At 42.8% G+C, this 17,752-nt stretch overlaps 1 protein-coding gene across 2 annotated transcripts in view; it reads left to right on the forward strand.

Annotated features, from left to right (window-relative positions):
* Window positions 1–17,752, forward strand: part of LOC124284902 (sodium-dependent multivitamin transporter-like) — a 28,519-nt gene that overhangs the window by 7,243 nt on the left and 3,524 nt on the right. Inside the window, exons 2-17 of one of the 2 annotated variants that reach the window (XM_046721032.1) lie at window positions 242–314; window positions 3,365–3,713; window positions 4,506–4,574; window positions 5,220–5,271; window positions 5,672–5,739; window positions 6,105–6,185; window positions 7,144–7,217; window positions 7,651–7,788; window positions 8,410–8,545; window positions 10,301–10,389; window positions 10,774–10,886; window positions 12,092–12,165; window positions 12,754–12,840; window positions 13,255–13,487; window positions 13,836–13,936; window positions 14,087–14,214. In XM_046721032.1, the coding sequence (XP_046576988.1) occupies window positions 3,375–3,713; window positions 4,506–4,574; window positions 5,220–5,271; window positions 5,672–5,739; window positions 6,105–6,185; window positions 7,144–7,217; window positions 7,651–7,788; window positions 8,410–8,545; window positions 10,301–10,389; window positions 10,774–10,886; window positions 12,092–12,165; window positions 12,754–12,840; window positions 13,255–13,487; window positions 13,836–13,936; window positions 14,087–14,214 (1,782 nt within the window). In that variant the 5' untranslated portion in view covers window positions 242–314; window positions 3,365–3,374. The remainder of the gene's footprint in view (window positions 1–241; window positions 315–3,364; window positions 3,714–4,505; window positions 4,575–5,219; window positions 5,272–5,671; window positions 5,740–6,104; window positions 6,186–7,143; window positions 7,218–7,650; window positions 7,789–8,409; window positions 8,546–10,300; window positions 10,390–10,773; window positions 10,887–12,091; window positions 12,166–12,753; window positions 12,841–13,254; window positions 13,488–13,835; window positions 13,937–14,086; window positions 14,215–17,752) is intronic. The other variant, XM_046721033.1, reaches the window with a different exon arrangement.

Raw genomic sequence — 17,752 nt, forward strand, 5'->3', positions numbered from 1 at the left:
TTTGAAGATCTTTTAACCATATGTATTTATGTACAACATACTTGACCCCACAATATATGTTGAAACATCTCTTTGGACTAATCACTGACTTCTATTTTAAGGAATATAACTCATTATCCCATAACCAGCTGGATAAGACTATTGTACAGATGTCTCCTTTGGCGTAGAGTCTTCTAGCAACATAGTTTTGTGTATATAAAGGGAGGTAACACTTGCCTTCCATCATCCATTGTATCTTCAGAAGAGCAGCCTTGTGTGTGACGATCAGCATACCTGCCTGACCTAACTGCTAGTTGTAATACTGTACATATATAGTAAGTGATAACTTTGTATTGATTTGTGAACTTTAAATATAATTATTAGTTACACCACATTTTGTTTGTTAGTTTCACACCTGGTTTATTTACGGCCTGATTTCCGGATAATTTGTAGTTTCAGCTTGGGAATCAACGGCCATACTCAATGCATGCTCAAGTTGAAAATATCGAGCGCTACATACTTCTCTGATTTTTAGCTTCATTGAAAAATATATTCTTTCGTTTTACACATGCTGTTACTTTATAATGTACAAAGTGTGTTCTCTTAGTTTACACTGATGCCCGTATCCAAGTAACTGTAGTTATATTATTCACGTCAGTTCGTCTAGTTAGCAAGACCTTTTAGTAATGGTGTTCACCACATTCAGTCAAGGACAGAGGTGATATGTCGATAAATAAAGCAGCCAAAGGAAAATGTACAGCCTTTAGAAAACTCTACTAAAACTTACCCTCCATTAAACGATTCCGAATATGGTAAGAGATATGAATCATTCACAGCTAGTCATGACACCGGGTGTTCAGAACATGGTGCGAGTACCCTGGCGCACAGTTGACTGTGAGTTGACACTAACACAGGAGAATTGTACACGTCATTACAGTTGTTGTGACATATGTACCACGTACATCAACCCAGTGATATATTTACGTACGGGAGATGTGCAATACATAACAATGGATGTGGTAACAACAGCGATTAACTGTCAACTAGACACGTACATGTACATACTAGCTGTACATACAGTTCAGATGATTTACTGACTCCGGCCTGCAACCGTGCCATCGTCCTGAAGATTCATTTATCTTAATCCAGAAGTAATCCAATTTACGTGATTTGAAGCTTATTCCTGATCGGAGTACCAGACAACATAGCTCATCTACCTCAAACTGCATGTAAACACAGTGACCATAAGTTCACCTGTAGCATTATTGCATCAGATATACTTTTACTGTTATATTATTTGACTTACAGACTCATGAATACGCTGTTTCTTTTGAGGCATAAATTATGGGGCCTTTATCGTTATTGAATATATATAAATAATATCTGAATGAAGAACTTTTTTAAAAGTTTCCAAGAGCTACTACAATGTTTTCATACAAAGTCAAAATTCAGAAACACTAATATCTCGTGATCAATGAATGTGCCTGTTCACAAACAAGACGTATGTCAGTGTCAGCCCATAATATAATGTGGATGTAGAAACGTGTTTTATCGAGTAAAAACATGGTACTGGAAAAAATATATCCCTTCTCTGTCAACTAAAGTTCGTTCAAGGCGTTAATAGTCGTTCTCTGATCCTGGCTGTGATCAGTAAACATAGTAAACCGGAAAGTTGGTGAAGATTTCGCACAAATTAATGTAATGAAAAAAAACTGTAACAAACACAAATCGACATATATAGTAAACACTTTTAATAAGCAGACATGGTGTTCACATGATAAAATTGCGTATTTGCTGTCTGATTTGTTAACATTGTAATATCCGGATGTTATGTGCCCATGGTAATGATTGTGCGCTGGAAAAAAAATCCGATCAGAACTACGTATTTGGGGAAGAAAATGAGCAGACTACTCAAGAAAAACGGTAATAATAGTGTAAACAGCCTGTGAAGTAACATGTAGGTGATACCAAGAGTAACCGTATGGAGAGGCATATAGTTGAAGACACTGCCGTCGTGACGCCACTGACACTAGTAACAGGGTTGAACAAGGTGAGAAGCAAACGAAGAGTGCTGGTTACTTGGCATAACAAGCATCTCTACAAATATGGTTCTGTTCTTGAAATGTACTATATTCAGCTAGAAGTAGTATTATGATCTTACCATGGTGGTCTCGATGAGTCGGAGTTTGACGACACTATGAAATGGTCGTCACTCGTTTCCACTTCATGATTGCTTCCGTATCTCGTCGTTATCTTGAAGGGGGCGGTGGGGTAGCCTAGTGGTTAAAGCGTTCACTCGTCACGCCAAAGACGCGGGTTCGACTCCCCACATGGGTACAATGTGTGAAGCCCATTTCTGGTGTCCCCCCACCGTGATATTGCTGGAATATTGCTAAAAACGGCGTAAAACTAAACTCACTCACTCACTTTATCTTGAAGTTCGGTAAATTAGCCGGTGTGGGTTCAAAGGCATAGGGTTGTACGATTTCTTGTAGGTTCAGTGAAACTTCTTCGTAATCAGACGATGTGTCGGAGGCCATGTTGTGTAACAGTAAACTGGTTCTGGATGTCTTTCACGTCACATAAGACAAACCAGTTGGATTGGCACCAACTACGTCATATGTAGGGGTGTAACTCAGGCTTGTTTAGCTCTGAAATCGAAGGCCTTATAACGGCGCACCATTTTCACACCTATTATGAGGTTCCAACTGTAAATATGAAAAAGATGACTGCATATTTCCAATCATGAATATTCACTAATTCTAAACCTGCATTTTGATTCATGCAAGAAAAAAATGATTTTTTCATGTACACTTCTCCTTTAAGACAACCGCTGCCGTCTGAGCAGATATCAGAAATATCACATATATAGCATCCACTGGTATCGACTATGTAATGTCGAGAACAGGAAGTTAGCAAAATCGTTTTGTTGTTGTTGTTGTTGTTGTTGTTTTATTGTTCCCAAATCAAGTATAGAGAGTATATGAAATATGTAAGCAGGTATACGTTGTTGACATCGGTTAATTATAATATGCATGTACGGCTTTCGCTACACATTTTGATTAAGAGGTCACGAGTCTCCAGTCTTAGAAGTGCAGCGCACTGTCAAATTTTCACCACTATTTGGCTTTTATGCCCAGATGATTCTATTTAGTTAGGTAATCGAGCCTGGCTTTTAGCTGGCGTTGTCTTTTAATAATCACCATGTATATTTACTTTGAATGTTATATAATTACAATGCATATTGGTTGAATAGTATTTACTTACAATGTATATTATTGTCAATATTGATCAATGAGTCTTTGCAGCAACTGACATGCAGCTTAGATTTACAACCTAACCCCACGTACCAGGTAACCAATGTAACAGCGCCTTCTGTCGACAGATCGGGTACCATGGCGTCTCCCGGCTACGGCACCGTTGACTACGTGGTCTTCTCCTTGCTGCTACTACTCACACTAGGTATTGGCATCTTCTTCGCTTTTCGATCACGCCGTCGTCAAACAACGTCGGACTTTCTCCTCGCGGGCCGGAAAGCCCCTTACCTCCCCGTAGCGCTGTCGTACCTGGCGACGTTCGAGTCGTCTATCATGATGCTGGGCAAACCTTCTGAAACCTATGTGTACGGCGTACAGTGGTTCATGTCCTCCATGGGGTTTGTTGTCGCTCAAATCTTTGCCACTTACATGTTCGTCCCGATGATCTACCGGCTCAATATCACAAGTATCTATGAGGTAATCTCAATGATGAAACACCCAATCAACTAAAACTATGCGAATGTAGTGTAGTGTAGTGTTCGTTACAGGCGCTGTTCGGTAAAACGTCTTATGTATATTTATATTTAGCATTGTAAAAAATGTATTGTTCGTGCGATAAGTTCAATTAAGATATTGCAGTTGTTGTCATAAACGTTTTTTTTGAAATCCACTGTCACGTGTTGAGGTCATGTGACTTTAGGTAAACCAGTCTAAGGGTCACGATTTATCATTTCTTTTAAAGGTGATGTTTTTTTAGACCAGAAGTCCTTTTAAAAAAACGCCAGTACGGGAGTATGTGCACATAGGACACATACAATATCGTTAAGTGAAACTGCACTGCGCACAGTAGCTGGATTACTGCATGCCTCCTGAGAGTGTCTTGGTCTTTGGCAACAGCCCCCCTCCCCCTTTCCCCGACACTAGAGTACAAACGTTGGTGTCCTTGTTGAAGATAGTGCATGGGTACCCGGCAGGATGGGATCGCAAGGTGACTACCATTGGATTTGAGAATGAAGAAGAGTGCTTACTAGTCCCCTGACCAGGGTATTACGTTAGGGTGTTGTTACGGTGCGGAATAAATGGGAACATTATTTTGCTTTACGGTAATACTGTAGGCACGCATTTACAGTGTGAATTGCGCATTTCTGATGTAAGGAAGTGGAGTAGAAGGTCTCGTGGATTTGCTTCCAGACAGAATGATGTTTAGTGACGTGTAATCAGTGTGTGTTAACATTCATTGATATAACACCTGTATTTTTGCATTCCCAGTACCTGGAAGTGAGGTTCAAGTCGAGGCTGGTGCGGCTGATTGGGGCAGGTCTGGGGATCCTGCAGCAGGTAACAAGCTGTAGATACATCCTCCGACATCGCGCATAGCACCTCACTGGCTGGCTGGTACTCCAGGAAACATACATAGTTCCTTTCAAATATATTATATATTCGGACCTCTGGTGGGTTTGGAATGCCTGTACGTTCATCTGTTACCTTCTCGTATTGCACATTATGGTGACTGAAGAACGTCGTGTTGACTGAAGAACATCGTGTTTTGTCTGTGGTGGCTATCATGAGTGACATATACTCATGTCAATAATGGTTGTCACCCCCTTCAAAATTTTTAATTGGAGAGGGGGTGTGGGGTGGGTGTGTGAGGTGTGTGGTGGGTTGGGGTGGGGTTTTGACCAAAACAATACAGGAAATGCCAGTTATATATTGTAAAGAGGCTCGGTAGCCAGGTGGGTGAAGGGGTTGCTGATCACTGTTACGGCTGTTGATTCCCCACGTGGCAAATATAGATCCCGGCCTGTGATAATGTTAGATATACCTAAACTCTTTATTTGATGAGGACCCAAACTTGGCATATGATTGCTACACATCAGATCGTTTCTATCCAGGTTGGGACTGTTGTGTTGTGTAACACTCACCCATATACTCACTCACTCATTCACTCACTGCACGGCCTAATCAGATGTATCTTTGTTGCAGATCACCTACATCGCCATCGTTATCTTTGTTCAGTCTTTGACACTGGAGGCTGGTAAGGGCAACACGTTGCATGCATTGTACACGCTTCATGATTTCGGTTTCGTCAAGAATGTGGTAAACCGAGGCTCCCTAACGTCAATGTACACAGTACACCCCCCGAGTGATAACGTCTATTGTTACATGTACCTAGGGTGCCTTACCCTGAATGGATAACCGAAATGGTTTGTTTGACGTTGCTTGGTCCAATAACAGGCCGATATATAAAGAGCGACACCAGTCACAGGCCTGGGAACCTTCCCATCCAAAATCAATGTTATTTATGGTTTTGTGAATACATTGAAAGAAATATCTTCCTGTTAGCTGGGATAACTTATTGCAAATGAGCAATATCAATCTGTCACTTTGACCAATGAAACTTACGAAATTTACAATTACCTTTGCACATGCCTCAGCCGTGGGAATGACCGTGGAGACGTCCATGCTGTTGTCGACTGTCCTCGCCGTAGTCTATACCTCTCTGGTGAGTCACAGTCCGTCTTTTACCATGTCATGAGTTATTTCTACTGATCGGTCATTTGTCGAGGCAATGTCACGGGTTCGATTCGTCACATGGTGTGCCTACTGTTTGATTATTAATAATGAATGTCAATAGCAGCTCAATCACGTCATGTCGCACGAGGAAAGCATGTTGATTCTCTCCTACAGAACCCATAATGCTGAATGATTGCTTTAATATAGGGTAATGCATGCATAGAAGAAATTGATTTACAAATTGATTCCTCTTAGACAATGAAATCAGATTGTACACCGCTGTAACCAGTGCCCCTCTCACCTCGCAGTAAAGCAATAGTAACGTTGTGGATGATACTCTCTATTTGGTTTCAGGGAGGAATGAAAGCAGTCATCTGGACGGACGTGTTTCAATGTGTACTCATGTTCATTGGTATGATCGCCATCATCATCAGGGTGAGTCTGTCATGATCGCCAGCATCATCAGGGTGAGTCTGTCATGATCGTCATCATCATCAGGAGTCTGTCATGATCGTCATCATCATCAGGGTGAGTCTGTCATGATCGCATTCATCATCAGGGTGAGTCTGTCATGATCGCCATCATCATCAGGGTGAGTCTGTCATGTAACGCATCATCATCAGGGTGTGGTTGTCTGTCATCATCATCAGGGTGAGTCGTCATCATCATCAGGGTGTGTCTGTCATGATCGCCATCATCATCAGGGTGAGTGTCATGTAACGCATCATCATCAGGGTGAGTCTGTCATGTAACGCCATCATCATCAGGGTGAGTCTGTCATGTAACGCATCATCATCAGGGTGAGTCTGTCATGATCACCATCATCATCAGGGTGAGTCTGTCATGTAACGCATCATCATCAGGGTGAGTCTGTCATGTATCGCCATCATCATCAGGGTGAGTCTGTCATGTAACGCATCATCATCAGGGTGAGTCTGTCATGTAACGCATCATCATCAAGGTGAGTCTGTCATGATCGCCATCACCATCAGGGTGAGTCTGTCGTGTAATATCATCGTCATCAGGGTGAGTCGGTTATGTAACGCATCGGCATCAGGGTGAGTCTGCCGTGTAATATCATCGTCATCAGGGTGAGTCGGTTATGTAACGCATGATCATCAGGGTGAGTCTGCCATGTAACGTCATCATTACCAAGGTGAGTCTGTCGTGATCGCCATCATCAAGGTGAGTCTGTCATGTAACGCCATCATCATCGGGGTGAGTTTGTCGTGATCATCATCATCAGGGTGAGTCTGTCATGTAACGTCATCCTCAGGGTGAGTCTGTCATAATCGCCATCATCATCAGGGTTAGTATGCTAGTATGTTCGGGTGAGGTACCGAGATTGTATAGTATCACGGTCAATGAATGTCATGCATATGTCATGTTGCAGGGGTGTGAGGTTGTTGGTGGTGGCCATGAGGTCATGGCACGATCGGTTGCTGGTGGCAGAATGAACTTCTTCAAGTATGTGAATCTATGTCAACCATTTAGCTCTACGATTATAACAGGTTAACCGTCTGACGTATGCGACACACAATATCAAGGGTCCCGTTTGGGAGCTAGTTTTCTGAGTCTTTAGTTTAAGTTGTTGGGAGTTGGGTCCATTAGTAGTGCCAGAGTACACTGATCTTAGGTTCGAATCCCTGCATCACCACATACCGGTACTCGTGTATTACTTGCATCAGTTTACCGGTCGCCATATGAAAGATGTTAAGAGCGGCGTTACTTCCCAAATGCTACATTCTTCAGGTGGTGATTCAGCTGTGCTGGCAACGTTCTCAACGCTTTTACAATGGATGAGGAATATTAAGGTTTTATGATACGACGGGGAAATTATATTACCGTAATTAGATAATAACATATTACTCTTACCAGTTCGTGGGTTTCTTTGCTCCAGCTTTGACCCCGACCCCACAGTTCGACACACCTTCTGGGGACTGTTTGTGGCAACAATCGTGAGGGAGTCCGCCTTTGTTTTCAGTCAGTCATCCGCTCAAAGGGTCAGTTCCACATCGTCAGAGACAGAAGCCAAGAAGTACGTCTATCACGTGTACAGAGGCATGCATATATATACATGGGGGATTTCACTGTAATCTTTCATCGCAAATCTAAATGGAGATACGGTGAATTACTTACATCACTTACATCCTAGACAGGGTAATCACATTTTGATGGTCATCCTCTGAACACAGGGGCGGTGGGGTAGCCTAGTGGTTAAGGCGTTCGCACGTCACGCCGAAGACCCGGGTTCGATTCCCCACATGGGTACAATGTGTTAAGCCAATTTCTGGTGTTCCCCGCCGTGATATTGCTGAAATATTGCTAAGAGCGGCGTAAAACCAAACTCACTCACTCACCTCTGAACACAAGGCCAGTCTTCAAGGACGGTTGCAAAGTAGCAAGTGTACCTACCGCCAGAAGTCTAGGGGCAGCAGACCCTCTTTAACTGATACGCTCACCTTTTCGCAAACACCTGTTATCAACACTATTTGATGGTAGAAACATTCTCATGATTTTGTCGGAATCGTACACTGGGCTCCTCTGTAACAAGTGTTTCTTGTTACAGTGGATTGGGATTTCTCATTCGTAATCATTTTTTTTATATCTGACACAGATTCATCAAACAATATTATGCGACACTTTTCGTCGATTCCAGAATGATGCTAGTGTCAGCGCCTGCGTTCCCTCTGATGACGGGGCTGGCGTTGTTGATGGGACTGGTGGCATACGCTTACTATGACAAAATTCAGTGCGATCCGTTTGAGTCGGGGCAACTGTCTAGTCCTAATCAGGTGAGAGACTACTGTTTACAGGCATGACAAGCTCCCTTAAAGGTACACTAGTCACAACATGAAGTGAAAGAACGATACCATCCCAACAGTGTTCAATTGGTGTTTCTGGCAATGAAATGAGCATCGACCTAACGTTGCGACAATAACCCCCGCATCATCTCAACAGCCTCTCAACGTTGTGCTATCGTGAGTCGTGGGGTACATGCACAACTAACGTTAACAAACCAGCCGACAGACATTCATGCACGTGTATAAACGTGTTGCACGTGTCCTTGCCGAAAATACTGACGCTATTAAATGAAGCTACATTTATCAAATATCTTAAATTTATCAATTCTCTGAATTCCCTCCTCAATCATACATTTGAATCCACGCCATGAGATAGATGCCCCGTGATTATCCTAATATCAAGTGTGGTAACTGCCACCTTGTAGATTATCCTAATATCAAGTGTGGTATCTGCCACCTTGTAGATTATCCTGATATCAAGTGTTTTATCTGCCACCTTGTAGATTATCCTAATATCAAGTGTGGTATCTGCTCACCTTGTAGATTATCCTAATATCAAGTGTGGTATCTGCCACCTTGTAGATTATCCTAATATCAAGTGTGGTATCTGCCACCTTGTAGATTATCCTGATATCAAGTGTCGTATCTATCACCTTGTAGATTATCCTAATATCAAGTGTGGTATCTGCCACCTTGTAGATTATCCTAATATCAAGTGTGGTATCTGCCACCTTGTAGATTATCCTAATATCAAGTGTGGTATCTGCCACCTTGTAGATTATCCTAATATCAAGTGTGGTATCTGCCACCTTGTAGATTATCCTAATATCAAGTGTCGTATCTGCCACCTTGTAGATTATCCTAATATCAAGTGTCGTATCTGCCACCTTGTAGATTATCCTAATATCAAGTGTGGTATCTGCCACCTTGTAGATTATCCTGATATCAAGTGTCGTATCTGCCACCTTGTAGATTATCCTAATATCAAGTGTCGTATCTGCCACCTTGTAGATTATCCTAATATCAAGTGTGGTATCTGCCACTTTGTAGATTATCCTAATATCAAGTGTCGTATCTGCCACCTTGTAGATTATCCTGATATCAAGTGTCGTATCTGCCACCTTGTAGATTATCCTGATATCATCAAGTGTTATCCTAATATCAAGTATCTGCCACCTTGTAGATTATCCTAATATCAAGTGTGATATCTGCCACTTTCTAGATTATCCTGATATCAAGTGTGGTATCTGCCACCTTGTAGATTATCCTGATATCAAGTATGGTCTAATATCAAGTGTCGTATCTGCCACCTTGTAGATTATCCTGATATCAAGTGTCGTATCTATCACCTTGTAGATTATCCTAATATCAAGTGTCGTATCTGCCACCTTGTAGATTATCCTAATATCAAGTGTCGTATCTGCCACCTTGTAGATTATCCTGATACCTAGTGTCGTATCTGCCACCTTATAGATTATCCTGATATCAAGTGTCGTATCTATCACCTTGTAGATTATCCTAATATCAAGTGTGGTATCTGCCACCTTGTAGATTATCCTAATATCAAGTGTGGTATCTGCCACCTTGTAGATTATCCTAATATCAAGTGTCGTACCTGCCACCTTGTAGATTATCCTGATATCAAATGTCGTATCTGCCACCTTGTAGATTATCCTGATATCAAATGTCGTATCTGCCACCTTGTAGATTATCCTGATATCAAGTGTGGTATCTGCCCCCTTGTAGATTATCCTCCTGTTGGTGAAGGACTTGTTCTGGGATGTGCCAGGAATGTCTGGGGTGTTTCTTGCATCTCTATTCAGCGCTGCTCTCAGGTACGTGTCTACATTCAACTCCAGGACTGTCACCTGTATCACATTCCCCCATGTACTATATGCCCCGTCTGCCGGAAATGCCTGAGAATTTCCTTTTCAGAAAAGGCAGCATCACGCTGTGCATCGGTAGTCCTGTATTCATGATATCAATACTCAGCATGATGATAATCACGGCATTGCAATGTGGCTGATCCTATCCTTCGTATGAAAGTAAAAGTCCAGGGCCCCGTTTCACAAAGCTCTCGTAGCGCTATGTCAGTGTTACGCTATAGGGGGTAGGAATGCTACGAGGACAGTTACGAGATTTAATGCTTACGAGAGCTTTGTGAAACAGAGCCCTGATTACTAAAGACACGGTATTGTAATGAAACTGTCGTATTTCAGTACCATCAGCTCCTCCATGAGTAGCTTCTCTGCGAACATGTGGAGGGACTTTCTCCAGCCCTTGCTGCCGACCTTTTCCGAGAAGAGAGCTGTCGTCGTGGCCAAATTGTCAGGTCAGCACTGTAAACAGTTGCGGTACATGTGGCTAATATCAAATAGGACTGTCTGTTTGACACATCGTTGGTATAGTTTACACAACGTTACTCCTAAATAACCCAAACATTGTACATTTTCCCAAGGCTATATTGTGCCCTTTATATGCCTGTACAGCACGCATGTGTCCTGATCAAATGGAATATAAGCACTGTCATTTGAGCTTTTGTCAGAGTCGGGGATATGTAACGCCATGTGCGTGCGTGAGTGTGTGTGTGTGTGTGTGTGTGTGAGAGAGAGAGAGAAGGTGTGTGAGAGAGAGGGGTGTGGTTTTTTTGTGTGTGTGAGAGAGAGGGTGTTTGTGTGTGTGTGTGTGTGTGGGGTGTTTGTTGAGATATTCATTATGTAGATGTCATCCAACACCGGGATGGCACGCTGTGTTGTATACTCATAAGGAATTCTTTCTTTTCTAACCTTTCTTCCTACTACCCTCCTGGTCTGGCTCCATACTTCCCCGGTATCGTTTCTGAACGTTTCTGATATGTCGTCCAGGTCAATACATTTCACTTGTGCGGATGCTGACTAGTCACCTAGTCATGTACTGTGAAACTCAGGTAATACGATAAGGATCGCTTCCAGTGGTCAACTAAGTAGTAAATATACCTCCAGATATATCCATTGTATAACTGAAATAAACTCACTCACTCATTCGTATCACATAAAAAAAACTTCGACACTGATAAACACAATAATTATGACATAATTACACTGCGTTTTCACTGCAACCGATTTAGAATACAAACAGAAAACTGAACATTTTGGATTTTTTGCAGTGTTAAAGTATCTTTAATTTAAACACCCAAGAAACCATTTGTCGAAGACATTCCACGTGTTGTTATGTTTGTTATCCCTGTAACAGATAATTGATACAATCACCAGAAAGGTTATTAAAATAGCTTGTGATCTTTTGTGTACCTTGAATATAACAGATGTATTCTTGACAACCTTTTGCCGCTGAAGCTAGGGTTGTGAAAATGATAGAAGATTGATTGGATCTAATGTGTAAATGTAAACTACAATACTTCATTATCCAAAAGCAAAGAATAAATCTATAAGTTTGGAAAGCAAAAACACCAGTGACATAACATGAACTGATGTCTTACCAGACAGTCCCCACTATAGATTCTCTGCGATCTTCAAGGGAATGCCTATTGTTTTGTTACAGTGGTGGTGTGCGGGGTGTTGTCCTGTGCTGTCGCCTATTGCATTACATCGCTGAAACTTACAACATTACCACAGGTAGGTTATACGTTGCCAGCATGGTACTCATCAAATAAACTGTTAGAGAGGTACAAAATGTATGGGCTCTAGAATATCGACCTTCATTTCTGTACAAACTTCGGTGGTTGAGTGGGTTCGATTGCTGACTTCGTGACCGATGTGGTATGTCACACTGACAGTGTGGATTCGAATCGCGAATTTGTACTTTACTAAGGAAGTGTAATTCTAATATATCATATGTTTCAGGATACTTGAGTGAGTGAGTTTCGTTTTACGCCGCAATATTCCAGCTATATGTCAGCAGTATGTAAATATTCGAGTCTGGATAATCCAGTCAACATCAACAGCATGAACATCGATCCACCAAATTGGGATACGATGGCCTGACCACCCTATCCAGTTAGTCGCCTCTCACGAGCATGGGTTACTGAAGATCAGCTCTAATCCGGATCTTCACGGGTCGGATATTTGAGAATTAAAGTAGGTCTGGGCAGACGCCCTGCCTAGGGTTACCTGCAGTGTAGTAAGAATGTGTTATTGCCCATGTGTTATATACACCATTCAGTATCATCATACGATATGACGCACACTTGTCTACCTTGACAGATCGCCTTTACTATATTCACGTTGACATATGGACCCCTGAGTGGAATGTTCCTCTTAGCAGCACTATGTCCTTGGGCAAACGACAAGGTGAGAATAAACCTTTACCCACATGTACAGAGTCAGTGAGTGAGAGAGTCTAGTTTTACGCCGCTTTTAGCAATATTCCAGCAATATCACGGCGGGGGACACCAGAAATGGGCTTCACAAATTGTACCCATGTGGGGTGTCGAACCCGGTCTTCGGCGTGGCGAGCCAACGCTTTAACCACTAGTCTACCCCACCAAATATACAGAACGGGCATGAGAGGATCACACTTACTTATTAACTACTGAATCATGAAGCACCACGTGCTGATTGTGCGATGTATATGCAGATGGTCATGTCCGAGTTTTGTTAGTTGTTTGTGTTTGTAACAGTTTAAGAACAGATTTTGACATCTGTCTTTTACGAAAGTTGACCCCCACCCACCCTCCACGTATGTAAAGTGTAGATGTGTTACAGGGCGTAGTGGCAGGGGTAGGCAGCAGCATTGTGCTCACTGGGTGGATCTTCATAGGCACCACCTTCTCTAAGGCAATCAAGACCACGCCGTGGTTACCGGCCGCCTCCACTGCTGCCTGCTTCAACTACACCAACGTGTTCAACACAACTGTGGACAACGTGACGGTGTTCGGCGACTACGTTACTACAATAGCAACCACTCCGGAGTCGGCCATGGCATGGAAAGATAAGGTGTAAGTATAATTAACAATTGTTTGTGCTACTCCGGATCGAGGTGGCTGACCCCTGTATACTTGCACAGAGCTAGAAACTCACCACTGCCAAATAGTGGTCGAGTATAGGCTTTCGATCTTTTGTTAGTCACATGTAAGGCAAAACCTGTGAACTTTCGATAAATAGTCTTCTTCACTGTGACTAGAAAAGCGATTGCAAGTTTTAATTCTTTAATTTAATTTTCGTATTGTATCCAGTCCCTGTGTTGAAGACACAAGGGTCTAGAATACGCTGCCAGTACACAACGTCATGATGGACACCTATGCCTTTCGCGTCAATTATGCTTCACATGTGTCTGTTTGTTCCAGGACGGGTGTCGAGAGACTGTACCTACTGTCATACACATGGTATGGAGTTGTTGCCATAGCAGCGGTCATGAGCATGGGTTCCATTGTCAGTCTGATTACAGGTACGCATATCCTTACCATCATGGCGGTGGCACGTCCAAGCTGTACTGTATTCAGTATTTTTATGTGTTGATAGTGTTCCCGGGAATTGAGTCATATGGCGTGCTGTAGTTTCCATGTTGCTGTGTGACGACGTATTGTATTGTCTACAGGTGGCAACAAAGATGACCCCGTTGACCCACGTTACCTGGCAACGTCTCTAGCCACGTGCTGCGGCAAACATGGCGGGCAGGAAAAGCCTTCACAGACAGAATCCGACGCCCGAGAGGTCACGGAAAAGGTTAAGCACATTACTCAAATTCTTGTTTGTCCCATTTATTTCCAATCAGTTCATTTACTGTAATATAATATCTTCTACATACCGTTTATGGCAATATTCCGGCAATGTTACTGCGAGTGACACCAGGATTGAGTTTCACGCTCTACCAGTGAAGGTTGGAGGACAACCTCAACGATAGACGCTTCAGGTCATCGACTTCAGCAGCCCATCAGCGTCGAGGCATCTATAATGTCAGTACTATTGAACGAAGCCTGCACCAGGTGTACCTGGTTGCTGTATTAAAACACTGGGAGTCCAGACTTCAGAGTGTGAAACCACAATACGACGTTACAATACAACACAATACAACACGAGAGATTAGTTCAGATCCGGGCATTACTCCATGACAACCCTATGCAACACTAGAGATTAGTTCAGATCCTGGCATTACTCCATGACTACCAGAGGCAACACTAGAGATTAGTTCAGATCCGGGCATTACTCCATGACAACCCTATGCAACACTAGAGATTAGTTCAGATCTTGGCATTACTCCATGACTACCAGAGGCAACACTAGAGATTAGTTCAGATCCGGGCATTACTCCATGACTACCCTATGCAACACTAGAGATTAGTTCAGATCCGGGCATTACTCCATGACTACCAGAGGCAACACTAGAGATTAGTTCAGATCCTGACATTACTCCATGACTACCAGGGGCAACATTAGAGATTAGTTCAGATCCTGATATTACTCCATGACAACCAGGACAACACAGGAGATTAGTTCAGATCCTGACATTACTCCATGACTACCAGAGGCAACACTAGAGATTAGTTCAGATCCTGACATTACTCCATGACTACCAGGGGCAACACTAGAGATTAGTTCAGATCCTGACATTACTCCATGACTACCAGGGCAACACTAGAGATTAGTTCAGATCCTGACATTACTCCATGACTACCAGGGGCAACACTAGAGATTAGTTCAGATCCTGACATTACTCCATGACTACCAGGATAACACTAGAGATTAGTTCAGATCCTGACATTACTCCACTGACTACCAGGGGACAACCACTAGAGATTAGTTCAGATCCTGACATTACTCCATGACTACCAGGGGGCAACACTAGAGATTAGTTCAGATCCTGACATTACTCCTTGACAACCAGAAGCAACACTAGAGATTAGTTCAGATCCTGACATTACTCCATGACTACCAGGGGCAACACTAGAGATTAATTCAGATCCTGACATTACTCCATGACTACCCTAGGTAACACTAGATATTAGTTCAGATCCTGACATTACTCCATAACAACCAGGCGTAGCACAAGAGATTAGTTCAGATCCTGACATTACTCCTTGACAACCAGGACAACACTAGAGATTAGTTCAGATCCTGACATTACTCCATGACTACCAGAGGCAACACTAGAGATTAGTTCAACACTACATGAGATTAGTTCAGATCCTGACATTACTCCATGACTACCAGGACAACACTAGAGATTAGTTCAGATCCTGACATTACTCCATGACTACCAGGGGCAACACTAGAGATTAGTTCAGATCCTGACATTACTCCATGACTACCAGGGGCAACACTAGAGATTAGTTCAGATCCTGACATTACTCCATGACTACCAGGGGCAACACTAGAGATTAGTTCAGATCCTGACATTACTCCATGACAACCAGGGGCAACACTAGAGATTAGTTCAGATCCTGACATTACTCCATGACAACCAGGGGCAACACTAGAGATTAGTTCAGATCCTGACATTACTCCATGACAACCAGGACAACACTAGAGATTAGTTCAGATCCTGACATTACTCCATGACTACCAGGGCAACACTAGAGATTAGTTCAGATCCTGACATTACTCCATGACTACCAGGGGCAACACTAGAGATTAGTTCAGATCCTGACATTACTCCATGACTACCAGGGGCAACACTAGAGATTAGTTCAGATCCTGACATTACTCCATGACTACCAGAGGCAACATTAGAGATTAGTTCAGATCCTGATATTACCCCATGACTACCAGGGGCAACACTAGAGATTAGTTCAGATCCTGACATTACTCCATGACTACCAGGGGCAACACTAGAGATTAGTTCAGATCCTGACATTACTCCATGACAACCAGGGCAACACTTACTCCATGACAACCAGAGATTAGTTCAGATCCTGACATTACTCCATGACAACCAGGGCAACACTAGAGATTAGTTCAGATCCTGACATTACTCCATGACTACCAGGGGCAACACTAGAGATTAGTTCAGATCCTGACATTACTCCATGACAACCAGAAGCAACACTAGAGATTAGTTCAGATCCTGACATTACTCCATGACTACCAGGGGCAACACTAGAGATTAGTTCAGATCCTGACATTACTCCATGACTACCAGGGCAACACTAGAGATTAGTTCAGATCCTGACATTACTCCATGACACCAGGACAACACTAGAGATTAGTTCAGATCCTGACATTACTCCATGACTACCAGAGGTTAGTTCAACACTTAGAGATTAGTTCAGATCCTGACATTACTCCATGACAACCAGATCCTGGCAAGGACAACACTAGAGATTAGTTCAGATCCTGACATTACTCCATGACAACCAGGGGTAACACAAGAGATTAGTTCAGATCCTGACATTACTCCATGACAACCAGGACAACACTAGAGATTAGTTCAGATCCTGACATTACTCCATGACAACCAGGGCAACAACACAGGAGATTAGTTCAGATTCAGATCCATGACATTAACTCAGATCCTGACATTACTCCATGACTACCAGGGGCAACACTAGAGATTAGTTCAGATCCTGACATTACTCCATGACTACCAGGGCAACACTAGAGATTAGTTCAGATCCTGACATTACTCCATGACAACCAGGGCAACAACACTTAGAGATTACATTCAGATCCTGACATTACTCCATGACTTGACATACCAGGGCAACACTAGAGATTAGTTCAGATCCTGACATTACTCCATGACTACCAGGGCAACACTAGAGATTAGTTCAGATCCTGACATTACTCCATGACTACCAGGGGCAACACTAGAGATTAGTTCAGATCCTGACATTACTCCATGACTACCAGGGGACAACACTTGAGAGGATTAGTTCAGATCCTGACATTACTCCATGACACCAGGGCCAGGACAACTCCATGACAGGAGATTAGTTCAGATCCTGACATTACTCCATGACAACCAGGGCAACACTAGAGATTAGTTCAGATCCTGACATTACTCCATGACAACCAGGGGCACACTAGAGCTTAGTTCAGATCCTGACATTACTCCATGACAACCAGGAAAACACAGGAGATTAGTTCAGATCCTAACATTACTCCTTGACAGCCAGGGGCAACACTTGAGATTAGTTCAGATCCTGACATTACTCCATGACAACCAGGACAACACTAGAGATTAGTTCAGATCCTGACATTACTCCATGACTACTCCATGACAACCAGGAGATTAGTTCAGATCCTGACATTACTCCATGACTAC

Source organism: Haliotis rubra, unplaced genomic scaffold (genome assembly GCF_003918875.1).
Source record: "Haliotis rubra isolate DU_JTF1 unplaced genomic scaffold, ASM391887v1 Scf348, whole genome shotgun sequence".
Classification (NCBI taxonomy): domain Eukaryota; kingdom Metazoa; phylum Mollusca; class Gastropoda; order Lepetellida; family Haliotidae; genus Haliotis; species Haliotis rubra.